Source organism: Halyomorpha halys, unplaced genomic scaffold, assembly GCF_000696795.3.
Source record: "Halyomorpha halys isolate HHAL.00 unplaced genomic scaffold, Hhal_1.1 Scaffold20.1, whole genome shotgun sequence".
In the NCBI taxonomy this organism is placed as follows: domain Eukaryota; kingdom Metazoa; phylum Arthropoda; class Insecta; order Hemiptera; family Pentatomidae; genus Halyomorpha; species Halyomorpha halys.
The window spans coordinates 50,574-66,317 of NW_027110474.1; the positions used below are offsets into that span (position 1 = coordinate 50,574).

Genomic DNA, 15,744 nt, shown 5'->3' on the forward strand with positions numbered 1-15,744 from the left:
AATTTATTTAGAGTGATGTAAAAGGAGGGTATGGATTTAGGAACTAATTTATAAGCAAAAACCTCTAATTTTTTTTCCCTGGAAATAAAATTTGTTTTAATAATACAGAATAGAGAATATTTTATTAGCAAGTTTCCATTAAAAACCATTTTTTTTTTCAAATATAGAGATTTGCCTACTCACCCATAATTAAACATGATATTACAAATGGCAGTATCATCAACTTCAGAACTCTCATGAAAAGTTCTCCAGGATACGATATCAGCATTATCACATCTTGGCTAGGTTCTAACGGTCGCACTGCAATACCTGAAAGTGGATGTTTTGATGTCATAAGTAGTTTTTAATTATAACTTTGTACTACATTATAAGTTTATATAATTCTGCTTAATTATGACATCACTACATGTATTATAATTTTATGATAAATAAGTTAAGTAAAATGAAAATGAGTGATGAAATATTAAAACTATTTCTTTAAAATTCCATTATAATAAAATTTAATAATGTATGATAACTAGAAACTTGATTTTCTGCAGTAAAAACCCAAAATTTTCAAAATTGTGTTGTAAAAACCTGAAAGGTGTCTAAAATTTCCAATACCTACAATAGTTAAGTTCATTGCTTAATTTATAACATTAATAAAAAGAAAGCTTACTTAACATTGTTTGTATCACATTAAACTCACTAAATACTCTCTACTTATGCAAACATATGTAAAAACTAAATAGCTCTGATCAAAAATTAAAATTTTTGTCCATTATTGAAGAGACATCAGGAAATTACTAATTACTAATGTATTAAATGATTTTTTATTGCCATTAAGAAGACTTAAATTCAATTTCTACCTTCTTAAAACTATCTGAATTTTTAAGTTTTAGAAAAAGTTTAACTGACTATAACTACCATTCAACAATGCACTGGCAATTAATTATTTAAAAATTGTAAAAGAAAATGAGAAACAAATAAAAAAATTAGAGATAAAAATAAAGGCATAGGTGGTATTATACTGGGCACAAAATATGATTTATTCATTCATACTTAAATTTTTACAAGCAGTAATATGGATTACCACTGGGCGGTAACCTATCGGTTAACTTAAGTGAGATATACAGAAATCATTTTACAATCTTCAAATCGGATAAATAATAATAATATTAAAACCAATTTTAACACAGAAAGTGTACCAAATATAGATTCCTCGCCATTTCTACGTAATTACCAATATTTTAAGCTAAATGCTATGTAGTCAGATAATTAAAATCTATAGGAGAAGCCATTTTCTAATTATAAGTGAGCCCAAGAAAATACATATGCACATGTGTATGGGTAAGTCGTGGTCGGATAGTGGGAGTGGGACACTGAATTATGAAATTGTAATTTTAATTAGTATAACATTATATGGAAATTGACGCTCATCAATTTGTATTTATAATATTCCAGAAGGAATAGAACAACAGCAAGAATATCCTTCTGTTTCTACCATTAATTAACACACTTCTATTTTTTTAAAGAAGCAATTATTTCATTAAATAGTTACATCAATTAATATATATTAAACTTTTTAAAGTGCCATATGAGATCAATAATTGGAGAAAGTATTGTGAAGGTTTCTCTCAGAATATCATCCTTAATATGATAAAAATGTAACTATTTACAACTACTTTCTTGTTTTCATAATGACTGGTATCATATTCCATCTAAATAAATCTATGCTTAGAATAGATGATAATCATATTCATTTTTTCTATAAGTTAAAATTTAATTTCAAAAACCATTCATAGATCACTAGATGTCTGTGAAGTTAAAGTTGGGAGGTTGAAATAATCTCAATTACTTCATTAATCCTAGGCCATAGTGTACGTTGAAACGTAGCTGGTTTTCGAAAAAGATGATAGCCAGGTTTAGTGAGAAGTTCAAGGCCATCTTTCCTATCGATTAGCGGAGAACCTGTGCTGACTATATTGTTCTTCATTCTGTGTCTCTTTGAATGCGTAAACAGCTATAGAATTAATGAGTTTAAAGAAAATCTATACGATAGAAACGGAATTATAAGGGTGGGGCACTGCTTCAGGCGGCAGAATGTAGGAGCGGCAAATTAGGAGAGAAATTTTATTTTTACTTTTTAATTGTTACGACCTTTATTCTGTCAATAAAATCAGTTAATGTTATTTATTTCGAAATTAGCTATAATACTGTCAATTTTTATTAAAGGGTGGTGAAAGAAGAGAGGACAACGAAATTAAGATTATCACCTCCAGTGAAAATCCTAGTTCTGGCCAGGTATAATGTATAATAAGATTTTTTTGTTGAAATAGATAAAAAATGTGGTGCGGTGCGCACATCATTACACAATGCTCACTTAGCACCCTACTTAGTGTTGAAATTAATACTTACTCGTTTCAGAACTGACATTTCTAATTTATCCACTGTGGCAATACTTACCCATACTAATATTCTAAATGAACCTTTCAGTTAACAAGTTGACTGATTACAAATTCAACAGTTATTAGAAAAGTACTTTTATAAAATTTCTCATTCCTAACTTTTTACATTTTTGTTTCGCGAAAGTATGTTAGAAATATAAAAATATGACAGTTGACTAAAATTTTATATTTATACTGAAAATTATTTAATCAATATTTAAAAAACTAAGAATGATTTTAATGAGTTAGTCTCAAAAAAAGGTTAGGTGAAATACAAGTAAAGATGTGAAATGCATAGTCATTTCAAATAAGTTTTAGAGCAATAAAAGACACTTTGGAGAAAGAGTTTTTGAAAATTCATAAAGACCAATTAAATCTACACTGACAAGCCGAGTTTAATCAAAACCTTCCTTTTTTCAAGAAAATCGAAGGAATGTGAAAAATCAATACAATAAAGTGGCACTTTGACACGGCTGTTTTATCGAAAAAGTTGCTTTCACATTGAAGATATATACTAATCCCAACTTAAATATGTAATTTCAGTTTCGTATGACTTTTCCTTTTTTAGCTTGGCTGTTCACAAGCACATAGTCCAGCTGAATATAAAGCCCACTTATCTCGTCTTCTTCAAATTATGCCGAAATCCATTATAATTTACAAAAGACGGATCAAAATAGACCAATCATCAGCCTTGGTAACTAATGACTCAACGTTCAAAATTAAACTCCACAAACTATGTAACATAGTCACTGGAGCACTCAATACAATGCAGCAACAATGATTCTGTTTGTCTTTGAACCACAATAATTACAAACTCATTAAGTTCATTTAAGTTAAGGTTTAGATTGTGAGTATCCAGAGCATCCGAAAATTTACTGCATCCATTTTTACTTATAGAATCTACACAATCTGGGTATGTTAGTTATATCTATATGGGTACCAAGTTATGTAGGAATCGCATGGGAGGAACTGGCCGATCACGCTGCAAGGGAAGCACTCGCGCTTCCGGGACTGGGTAAAGCAATTTTAACTCCATTGGAAATGAGCAAACCCCTCGAAAAGGAAATCAAAGATAAATGGCAATCTTTGTGGAATGAAACACTCAGAGATGATGATAAAATAGTGAAATTGGAGTTCCGGTTCATCAATCACAATCAAAAGGTTTACTGACACAAATATAACATCGGACAGACAAAAAAAAAAAATATTTTTTTTTTAATATCTTTATTGAAATTTACAACTGTATATTACTTAATACATTTATTAAATATGATCTTAGTTAAAATGGAGTGTTACAGGCGTATAGAGCAATTACCCATTGGTAGCACTCTAATGCCATTTTACATTATCTGGTCTCGTGGCCATCTACTTTTCAGGCGCCTCGAAGGATTGTCTGGAACGGAAGAGGATGCAAGGCTAGAAACTAGGGGGTTTGAGTGGTTAGGGAGTTTATAAAAAAAAAAATAAAATAAAATAAATAAATGAAATAAGAAATTAAATTAAACAAATATAAGAAAAAATAAATGAAGTTAATGACCAATGATATGTTACGCCACTAAACAAAAACAAACTCACACATTGAATTATCACATCTGATTTCACGGCTACAGTGTCAGAGAAAATAATTATCTACCACAGTCGGATTCGAACCTGGGGTCTCGGAGTTAATAGGAGTACCTTGCAGTTTCAAATTAATAGTTATTAATTAAAGACAGTTTATAATAAAACGTATCTGTTTTCTTTGTAAAAATGAGAATTATGATAAATCATACAACGGTCCATTGAAGCCACCTTTTGTAATTAACGATGTTCAATGGAAAGTAGTCAATAAATATTTGCTTTATGGTTTTTATAACATAATTAAAACAATACACACCTTCTTTTTACAAAGTAATTATGATAATTAGTTGTGAAAGATTTGTAATATTTTTCATTTCATATACCGACGAAGATCTCCCAAATGTCCCGGCTTGATACTTAAGTAAACTTTTTGCAAGCAATTTTCCATTTTTCAAAATGACTGATTAATGGCGCTAAAACTACGCATATAAATAAGTTTTAAGTTATCTTAAAATGGTAAAATTTTGAGTTCAAAATTTTCACCAAGTATTTGTTATTTATAACTTTTATATGATTTTATATTTTCAATTAAAATATTGATCTCATAATTTTTTTTTTTTTTTAATACAATGTTTCAATCCACATCTAACTACATTTATTAGTAGTTGTTTTCATGATATTTGCTAAAATAAATTGATTTATAGTTGTTCGGACAATAAGTTTAATTTATGAAAAAAAATATATTACAGGAACTACTAGACAGACAGGTGTCTACTTGCACAGTTGAATGTATTGTAAAGTAGTTTATAACATTTATTTTCTTAAGGGTTATAATTTTTATGATATTTGCATATGCTTATGAATTTCACATATGAAATTTATTTTAGAAAATATCATGACCACAACTACTCCAACAATGATAATACAGAGTTATCTCAAAACCAAGTACTGCTTGGTTTAGTTGAAGTGACGTATTTGGATACTTTAATTAATTTGATAATTATCCCTGTTTTTTAAAAAAGTTAATAGTAACATTCTACTTTAATTTTGTTTTTGTTGTGGAATCTTGAAATATGTAATAAACTTTAATAAATGAATGCATTTTTTCCATTTTCCATTTCCGGGAGTATTCTTAATTTTTTGAGGTTGTTCACGAATCGATTCAAGTTTTTGTCTTGGTCCCCATGGTTTCATCTCATTTTGGTTATAGTAGTGGGAACACTTTTCATGACCGGTGACTATAAGACGCACAAAATCCCTTTTTGAGATTCCTACAATTAATTATGCTTTCATCATTATTATTTTTTAAATGAAGCGAAGATGGCCTGGGTGCGATTAAAATAACTTAAATAGTAAATGAACTATTTATTATGAGCCTACGTTTTGCCCCACTTTGCACGGCTTCATCAGGGCTTTCCTTCATTTTGAAAGACCTGGCTAAACGGTGGCTAATAATAAATAGTTTATTTTATATTTATGGTTTATATTCATTCCTCTTATTTCAGTCCTCTGGTGTTCCTCAAGGTAGTATCCTCGGTCCCATCCTCTACACAGTCTATACAGCTGACATCCCAGCCGTTAACACGATCTTCACCATGTATGCAGATGACACATGTGAGCTCACCGTTAATAATATCCTTTTAATAGCATCCCAAACTCTTCAATCTGATATTCCATCAAATAACCTTTACCCTTCGTCGTAAACCTACAGACTGCCCTACAGTATTCGTTAAAAATTTTGCTCTCACGCCTGTAGAACAGATAAGCTACCTTGGACTGGAATCCTCACACTAGACTGAATTACAGGAAACTGCACGTCAATTTCAACTATTGTAGCACTTACTAGACAAACGGTCTAAACTTCCAATTCATTACAAAAGACTGATCTACATGAATTTAATAAGGCCAATCTGGGCATACGGAGTTGAGCTTTGGGGCTCCACTAAACCTTTGAACTTCTTTCGTATCCAATCTTTACAATCCAAAATCCTTCTTAAATTGCTCAATGCTTCTTAGTTTGTCACCAATAAAATCATCCATAAAGTTCTAAAGTCCCATATGTAACCGATATAGCCCGAACCAGATATCAATCCTTCTATTATAAACTCGCTACCCACTCAAACCCACTAGATTCTAACCTTGCTTCCTCTTTCAATACTCCAAGGCGCCTGAAAAGAAGATGGCCTCGAGACCTTCTAATGTAAAAATGTTTTTAGATTTCTACCAATGGGTAGTTTCTCTGCATGCCTGTATCATACCGTTATGATCTTACATCAAATTTACTAGATGTATTATTTTACAGTTTTATATTATTTTATTATATTATATTATTAGTACAGTTTTATATGTCAATAAATAAATATAAATTCTATTAGTCATTTTGACCGCACCCCGGACCAATCTTCCTTATATTAATTACACACGGCCAAGCAACGCTCTGCCAATATTTTTTTTTAATTTACAGATAAAAAATCTGGGGGTAAACAGGATTTGCTGTTTACATCCTATTAGTCAGAAATTTATTAAATATCTCATTTGGTTCTGTGATGAAAAAAGTAAACACCATTGTGGGAATAATACTTGAATATAATATAATGTTCTCTGTTGCAGGGACCCGGAGGTAAATAGATTGAAGTTAACCACGACTAACCGGTTTTAGCGAGGGCTGTCACCGGATCGGGTTTCACACCCAAATTGACAGCCTTTGTAAAGTTTTAAACCAATTTGCCACGTGCCGCTGACTGATCTCTTCTGCAAGGCCCCCTTTGTTTTGTGCAACAGTTGTATTGATCCCACAACGCGTCGGATTAAATTATTAATTTTGGTAGGACGGGAGCAGCTATTTCAGTCATGCAACTCTGTCGTTGATTGATATAAGTGGGGATGAGATTTTTATGTAAAAATAAGTCAAAATATGCATATAAATAATAATAATAATTTTTTAATTTATTCTATTAGACATGTATTTAGAATAATAATAGGAAAATCGCAGATGGGCTTTAGTAATAGTAATTAATACTAAATAAAAAATATAGTATAACTATCACACAACTTTTACTTAGCATCCTATTGGTAGATTGTGGCCTCATGTTAATGATATCGCTATTTTTGTGATTTCCGAAAACGAAAAAAAAAAAAAAAAACATTTTTTTTAGTTTTCTATTGTTAAAAATATTCGTATTTTAGCATTTTTCGAGGCGAGAACAGTGAATATAAATTTTGTTTGTTAAATTAAATTAACCGTTACCAATGAGAATAATTTAATAAAAATGGTAATTATTGTCTTCTTCGAATAAAATAAATTCTAGGGACATATACCATTTTTTCCTCTTATCTGTGGCAGTAGTATTGCGGGAAAACTAAAAATTTTGTTCAATTAAGTAATAAATTATTTATAGCAAAAATAACTTTTAATTGTTGTTAGATGATCTATAAATTTAATTAAAGTGTGTTTTCATTATGTTTCATATTTCAGTTATCTTGGATAGTTGTGTTTTTCCCTGCTTATAATTTCTCTGTGATGTTAAAACTCTGGTGCAGTGTACACACAACTTTCATTTCGCAGCCTATTTATATTCCCAAGTTTTGTGTAGATGGATGGGCTCGTGTTCAAGTTACCACTATTTTCGGGATTATCCAAAAAAAGATAAAAACTGAGAAGGCGAAAATCATAGGAAAAAAAATTTATTTTCTATTTATTTAAAAGTTCGTCTTTAAAGGTTTCCCGAGGAGGAAAGAATTAATATAAATTCTATTCCTATCAGGTATAGAACAGTTTAACAACAGATGACACAGTTGTAATGATATCGGGGAAGATCGGGTTGTCTCGGCTTTTCCCATTAGAGTAGGAAATATCCAATATCTATTTATAGATATATTATAGATTGTAGAAATATCTATTTTTCAATTTTTTTCTTTTATATTTATTCATAAAATTCATTAATATTTTGTATTTATATATTGTTAAAAATTAGAATTGTTTATTTTTTTCAAATAAACAAATTCAAAGGTAGAGTAGAAGATGATTTTGATTTAAGCCCTATCAGACTATTTCAATGAGCGTAAGACTTAGCTGATATTAATTAAATGGTCGACATGGCGAGTTTAATCAAAATCGTTGGAGCCGTTTTCGAGAAAATCGATAAAGTGGCACTTCCACTGAGTCAATTTGATCGAGAAGGTTGCTGTAATAACCCAGTCATACCTTAAATATATAATTTCAGTTTTAAATGATTACTGTATTTTTATTTATATAATTTGTTATTACTTCTGTTTTCATTTATTGTCTCATATCTTTTTTTTAAATTCTTGTTTATTTATACTTTTCACTATACATCTAATTTTTTTTAATTTAATTTACTTTGCTTATTTTTATACAAATTTTCTCATATTTTAAATAATGTTTAGTCATACCTTAGCTTACTTTTGTTTCATGTTATCTATTCTCTTAATTTGTAACATTATTTAGTTGTTTGTATCTTTTTTAGCCTTAACGAAGTCTTGAAAACGTTGGCTCACAATGAATAGTTTAATTACTATTTGAGTTTATTTGACCGCACTAAAATTATCTTCATTTTATTAATTACACACTGCCAACGAACGATCTTCCAACATCTTTTTTTTATATATAAGTAAATATTTATTGCAACCTGCTGAGATGATGTTAATGCTCATTCATTAAAAATAAAAATATACTTACTGAATATTTTGTAATCTTCCATCTTCGTGCGGTTATTATATAACCATTGAAGAATGGTGCCAGAACTGGAGGATTAAAATAAATCCCACCAATTCACATTACCCTTCGCCGTAAACCCATGACCTGCCTCACAGTGACCTTTAATAATACCCAACTTATTCCTGTCGAACAGATCCGTTACTTAGGACTAAATCTGGACAAACGACTGACATGGAATCCTCACACAAGACTGAAAAGACAGGAAACTGCTCGTCGATTCCAACTATTACATTTTAACTATTACATTCCAACTATTACTACTACCGTTTAGACAAACGGTCTAAACTTCCAATCCATTACAAAAGACTGATCTACATGACTATAATAAGGCCTATCTGGACATATGGAGTTCGAATTTGGTACTTCACTATTCAATCGAATTCCTCTCGTGCCCAATCCTGACAGTCCAAAATCCATAATGCTCCCTAATTTGTCGCAAATCAAGTCATCCATTAGGACCTCAATGTTCCATTTAGCCAGGATCGGATACCAATGATAAACAAACCAACCACCCAAACCTACTTGTTTCTAACCTGGTTTCTCCTTCATTACCTGATAATCCATCTAGGGGTCTGAAAAGGAGATGGTATCGAGATCTTCTCTAGAAATGTTATTGTAGTTCTATCAATGGATAGATTCTCCACATTTTTGTATCATGTAATTTTATAACTTATACTAAATTTACAAGTTGTATTAAGTTTGTGTTAATGATAGTTGTATATATTTTTATACAGTTGTAAAGAACAACAAATAAATTAAATAGAAAAATATTGTAAACCTCATTTCTAGATTTTCAAAAGATATTAAAATCTTTTCGCACGAAGCCTTAAGGCTTTTTTCGATACTCCTAATAACTCTCGTCTCGTATAGCGTGATTTCCTCCAATATTTCAACTTCTCCTCTTAGCTCCTATAGATTTATTTTTATCTTGCCCCATCAAATTTATAGAGATATTATATTGGATTATCGAAGAAAGAAACTAGAAATAGGTCAGCTATTCATGAAATGATTAAAAGAACTAGGCATCTTTCAGGTATCGAGCGGACGGTGATTCAGAAAAACAATAGCTCTTGCCCACTGAACAGGAAAAACAAACGAGAGAGGGAAAATAGTATTAAAATGATAATAGGGGTATTCATACATAAAGACCAGGAGTCCGGTCCATAAAACCCAGCCCATAAAACGTTCATCTGTACATAATGACGGTATTCATGATGTTAAATGTGAACAGTTTTAACATGTTGAATGTTAAAAGTATAGTATTGTCATCAGCCTAATTTAATGCCCATTTTAAGTGATAAATAAAGAGGAAAATTTGAATTTTTTTTTGCATAAATGGTCTCTATAGTATCAAACTTTATTATTACTTTCAACTATCAGAAGGATTGAAAAATTATTAGTTAAAGAAAAAAAATCTAATTTCAAACGGGAATGTATCTGTTGGAAGAAATTGGAATACATTATTTTTATTTATTTAATACCAGATCGGCCTGGTTACATAATACATGGTACATGGTTAGTGTAAGAGGTACATTTTTTTTTTTTTTTAACGATTGATTATAGAGTCTCATACAAAAGACACCCCTAACTATATACAATGTTATAAATTTAAAAAAAAGATAAAATAAATAGATTAAAATAATAATTCTTAATAAAAGTTAAAAGTAAAGTTAATAACAAAAACAATGATATTTAAGGATTTAGAAAATTAAATAATTGACTTCTAATGGGAAAAAATAAATAAAAAAGAAAGTGAATTTAAGAAAAAGATAAAATAAAATTTTAGAGTGGCAATGGCAGAGCTGATAAATATAGAACTTAAAACAGGATCTCCTGCCACAGTCTGGGCTTCAGTCTTCATGTTGTGGTTGGGTTCCCCAACTTGTAGGTCACTGCTCCTTTCACTGTAGGCAACTGGGAGTGAATCTTGACAATTAGTTGTTTCTTACAAACCAAGGAGCATCCACAGCAATTCTTACGTCTTTATTTTGAATAGATTGTAACTTTTAACATTTCGTAAAGGATACCGCTCCCCACACTTCACAGCAATAAATCAGCAGTGGCCAAATTGGAATGTAGTATCTAAACATTCTTCACTAAAATCTTCCCAGTGTGCAGATAAACAAAGGAAATAATATTTAAAAAATCCTCAAAATCTCCATTACATACATTTTTTCTTATAAATAAGTTGTAAACTAAAAAAATAATAACATCTGTGAATACCATTGCAATTATAACGCTCATAGAATAGTCAAATTTTCAGGTTCCGTAAGAAAAGAAAGGTGATAAACTTGCTTATGTAAAAAGTAGACCCTGCGAAAGCCATTACCCATGAATGTTAAATATTCCCCTGAATAATTGGTTATTCATGAACGATGTCCTCAACATGACGCAACGATACGCCAGAAAAACGAAACTAACTTTTCTCCGACAGTATCGATACCCCTCATCTTCAGTGGCTCTATATCATTTCCAGCTTTTATCATTTTCCACTCGTGTCAGTTTCAAATATTCGTCCAGTTTAAAAGAGACCAACAATTTGGGAACAAAAACTTTATTATATATCTGTCACTGTTGGATGATGTCCCAATATCATTTATTGGTTTTAGTATTTTTATTATTACTTTTTGTATTTCATTTATTTATTTGGGTGTAGGAATTTTACTACAGTCGGAAGGATTTGACTATAATAAAACTATATGCATTACCTAATTGTTTACCCGTTAAATTTATTATTATTTGATTTTGTTTATTTGAAAAAAAAGGCCCAATGGTAAAAAAAAAAAAAAATAGATAATAACTGGAGGAGAAAAAAAAAGGAAAAATAGAAACATGAGAACTGGAAAGATGAGACCGCCCGATCTTTCCCGATATCATTACAACTGTTTAATCTTTTGTTAAACTGTTCTATTCCTGGTAGAAACACAATTTATAATCATTATTTCCACCTCGGGAAACCTTAAAAGACAAACTTTTATGGCTATAGAAAAATAAAAATTTTTTGTTCATGATTTTCGCCTTCTCAGTCTTCAGATTTGTTTTGTTTTTTCGATAATACAATAATGGCAACTTGAACACGATCCCACCCATCTACACAAATCTTGAGAATATAAATAGGCTGCGAAGTGAAAGTTGTTCCGAAGCACAGAAGCTGTACGCATGCACAGAAGAGGAGCCTGGTCACCATACAGAGATTGGCTCTGCTGACGGTCACGAAGACATGTACAACGGTGTCATATGAGGCAGAGCGATGCCCCTAGACCTCATTAAGTAAAGATGCTATCGGAGGAACTCCGAGAGAGGTTCGGCGAGACTCCAAACTTATGGAAGAAAATGCTGCGGGAGGAATCAATACAAGAGTGGAATGGACGATGAGTAGCAAGCCAGAAGGGCGCTACTTTGAGAAAATTCTTCTCTACCGTCCTTTCTAGATTGAAGGCTAAATGGGTCCTACCAGACTAATGGGTTTCACAGATCCTAACAGGACACGGGGGTTCCGGGGAAAGCTGCAAAGCTTTGGTAAGAACATCGACCCCCGAAGCCCCACGTGCGGAGTTCCTGAAACAGCAGAACACTAGTAACAGTAGTAGATTGCTCCGCCATGGAAGGACACCGAGCCAGGCTGTCAAGAAAGACCGGGATTTTCACCCTCGTCGAGTCGGACTTCCCCCGTTTGATAGAAGAAGAGAATTAATTATCCCTTCTTTAGGGAGTTCATTAACGGGAAGGGGTTGACTGCCCGACATCGACGAGCCGCCGGAAGAAGAATAAGATGTCCCAGACTGAGGCCTGGACCAGGCTGGCAAACTACAGGAGGCACCCGGACGTGTGTAGAGGACTAGGTGCAGCCCCATCAGTAAGGCGCTCAACGCGCTGGCCTGTGCCACAGTTAAAATTGTTACCAATAATAATTAAAAGGACCCCCCAAACATTATTATCGTAATATTGATTTTTGGGAGCAGTAGCATGCGCGAACTCCACCGCACTACCCCACTGCTGCCGCACTCCGTATGCCAGAAATGGCAAGTGATAGTTGTGTGTACAGTGCATAGTGTACCAGATTTTTAATATCACAATAAGAGAGATTATAAGCAGGAACAAAATAAACCTATCTAAGATAACTGAAATATAATGAAAACAAACTTCAATTAAATTTATAAATCATCTAATAGCAATAAAGAGTTATTTTGGCTATAAATAATTTATGACTTAATGTTTATAAAGACTGGGAACAGTATTTTTATTTTATCCCTAATTCTACAGCCACTGATAAGAGGAAAAATGGTATGTGTCCCTTGAAGTGATATTATTCGAAGGTGGAAATAATTACCATTGTTATTCAATTATTTTCATTGTTTACGGTTAATTTAATTTACAATACCATAAAAACAATGAAGCAGACGTTTATTTTCTCAGAATTGTTTCGCAATTGTATAGTAACTTGAACTTACTTTTAAACAATATCGTATATGGTTAGCGATTGAATTAGATAAAAGCGATACCTAACCATTTTTACACAAACCTAAACTTTCATTCAACTTTAGAAAATTCAAAAAATCATTCTCAAAATACATGTTTCTATTTTTTCGGCCAAGACTCCCATTGGAGTCCTATACTGCTTAACCATGGTTGGAGGTCAAGTTTTTCATTTTGTCAAAAAGTCAACGCCCAAGGTTTGGCTTCGAACCGGCGCCACCAGCAGATCTCAGATCAGTAAGACTGTGCCTAACCACATGAGCTATGGACAGCCCATGTTACTTTTAAAGCATATAATTGTAGAGGAGCTTTGAAAAAAAAAGTTAAATCGAGCAAAATTGAAAGTAACAAAAATCAGGAATCGGCATGAAGAACCTTATACTTATTTTATTGAAGAGAATTAATACAATCTGCCACAAATTAAGGGCATTAAGTATTAGTGTTAAAATGATGTCGGCGTGGAATAATATCAATAGTAAATATTATATTATTATTTTAATAGTAATAATATAGTTTATTGTTTAAATAAATCAAATGATATCTATGTTAAGTCTCAACACTTTTTATTATATACCAAACAATATGATTAAAAATTATTATAGCAAATCGAAAAGGAAAAAATTGATATAAAATGTCAATCAGGATTGATATATAAAATTTCATATTTAAACAACAGGGTTTGTTTATATGATAGTGATAGTGTGGATTAATTGAAAATTAAAAGTCTTAAAAATTAATGAATTTTTAAAAAAATAGGGTGTGTTGAACTTATAACTAATGACCTGAGCAGAATAGCCTGCAAAACAAATTTTTAAATTTTCAGGTGAGGTGAGAATTTATATTTGAAGATTGTCCTTGAGGATGGCCGAAACGTTGGACTATTGATGATGTAATGTAAAGAGTGTTGAGACTATACAAGGATACAATTTGATTTATTTAAACAATACATACTAATCTCAAGAAATTGAAAAGATACAAGCGTAAGTTATAAGGATATAATTCTAAAATGGCAATGACAAATGATACATAAATTGAATTTGCACTTCTTTGAAGATTGAGGTGTAAACATATTTCTACTTTCCAAGTTTTTTAGAAAAATTAAGTTGGTTAAACAGTTTGATTATATCTATGAAACATTAGGTCTTTAAAAATGTAATTATTGCATAAAATAATGATAGGAAATTTTAATAATACAGAATAATATTTTAAATTGAAAGTAATTGTGATGCAATGAGCGAGGGAATTGAAGCTTAAATTATGATCGATCGCTGGGATGATGAAACAATCTCTCTTCTGTTTCTAATGAAGTGTCCAGTTTGTGTTTCCGAAAAAAAAAATTAATTAATCAAGTCAACAATAATGACATAATAATAATCAAATAATGAAAAAACGGACTGTTCTAGAAAAAGTAAATTAAGGTGGAAAGTCTTTAACTAGCAAAGGGGAATACGTATCTATACAGCATTTACAGTATATCGTAACTAATTGAATAGATCCTAAGTTCCAGAGCTTCATAAGGTTAAAATTACAGGCCCTAATATTTTTAATAAATAATGTGAGAGTACTAGATTGAACTTGCCCCATTCACGCCAGATTTGAACCAGCGCATATTGGTTTCCAATCTATACAAGCAAATTGAGACAAAAAACCATTATTACGACCTCAAAATTACCTCAGACTTCCAGAGAGGACTGAAACAAGTTAGTTTTTCTAATAAACCCACGGTAGAACTATATTGACAGTAAATCCGAAAGCATTTTTATTTCTCTTCCTTCTTACAAGGAATTACTATTACATATAATTTAAAATATTTCAGAATAATTATAAAGTTACTAGAATCGTTTTACTAATTCCATGATTTTTTAAAGTAGATGTAAGTGCATAACATGGAATTGATTCGGGTTGTTGATTTGACAGAGCTTGGTTATATTATCATTCAATTTTAAATTTATATTAGTATTAACTGCACTGAACCGCTTCTCTTGATTTGGGGTCATTGTTCATAATTGCGAGCCGGCGTACGAAGGCAGAATTTATTTAATATCTTCCGAAGTTATGATTCTTTTTATTATAGAGCTGTGAATTATTCCATTACAACTCTAAATATAAACAATTGAATAGAGTTTTTTTTAACAAATCATCGTATATTTATATAGATTAACTTTAAATTTTGATATAAAATTTAATAATGCCTTTTTAGTTAAATTAGACTAATTGTGAGCATAAGCAAATTTTTAGTGGTTTTGCATTGTTGGAAATTCCAAATTTTTGGACTGATATTTGAAGTTAGATCAGTATACTTGATAGAATCAGTATGGTTTCCAATTACCCACTAAAATCTTTACAGGAGGATATGAAAAAAAAAAAAAATCAGTATTGTTGTACTAACCCAACAACAGCACAACGTTTCAATTGTAAAAAATTAATACTATATTGGAAGAAGATAGTTGATCGTATGAAGTAGATTGTAGGAAGATAGTCCGGGTCAATAAAGCTATCAAAATAGTAAAATAAAACTATTTATTATTAACAAACGTTCTGCAC

General features: G+C 31.2%; 1 protein-coding gene across 3 annotated transcripts in view; it reads right to left on the reverse strand.

Moving 5' to 3' along the window:
- Eaat2 (Excitatory amino acid transporter 2) overlaps window positions 1-15,744 on the reverse strand; it is a 165,940-nt gene that overhangs the window by 15,253 nt on the left and 134,943 nt on the right. For all 3 annotated transcript variants that reach the window (XM_014421998.2, XM_014421989.2, XM_014421985.2), the window contains one exon: window positions 184-309. In XM_014421998.2, the coding sequence (XP_014277484.1) occupies window positions 184-309 (126 nt within the window). The remainder of the gene's footprint in view (window positions 1-183; window positions 310-15,744) is intronic.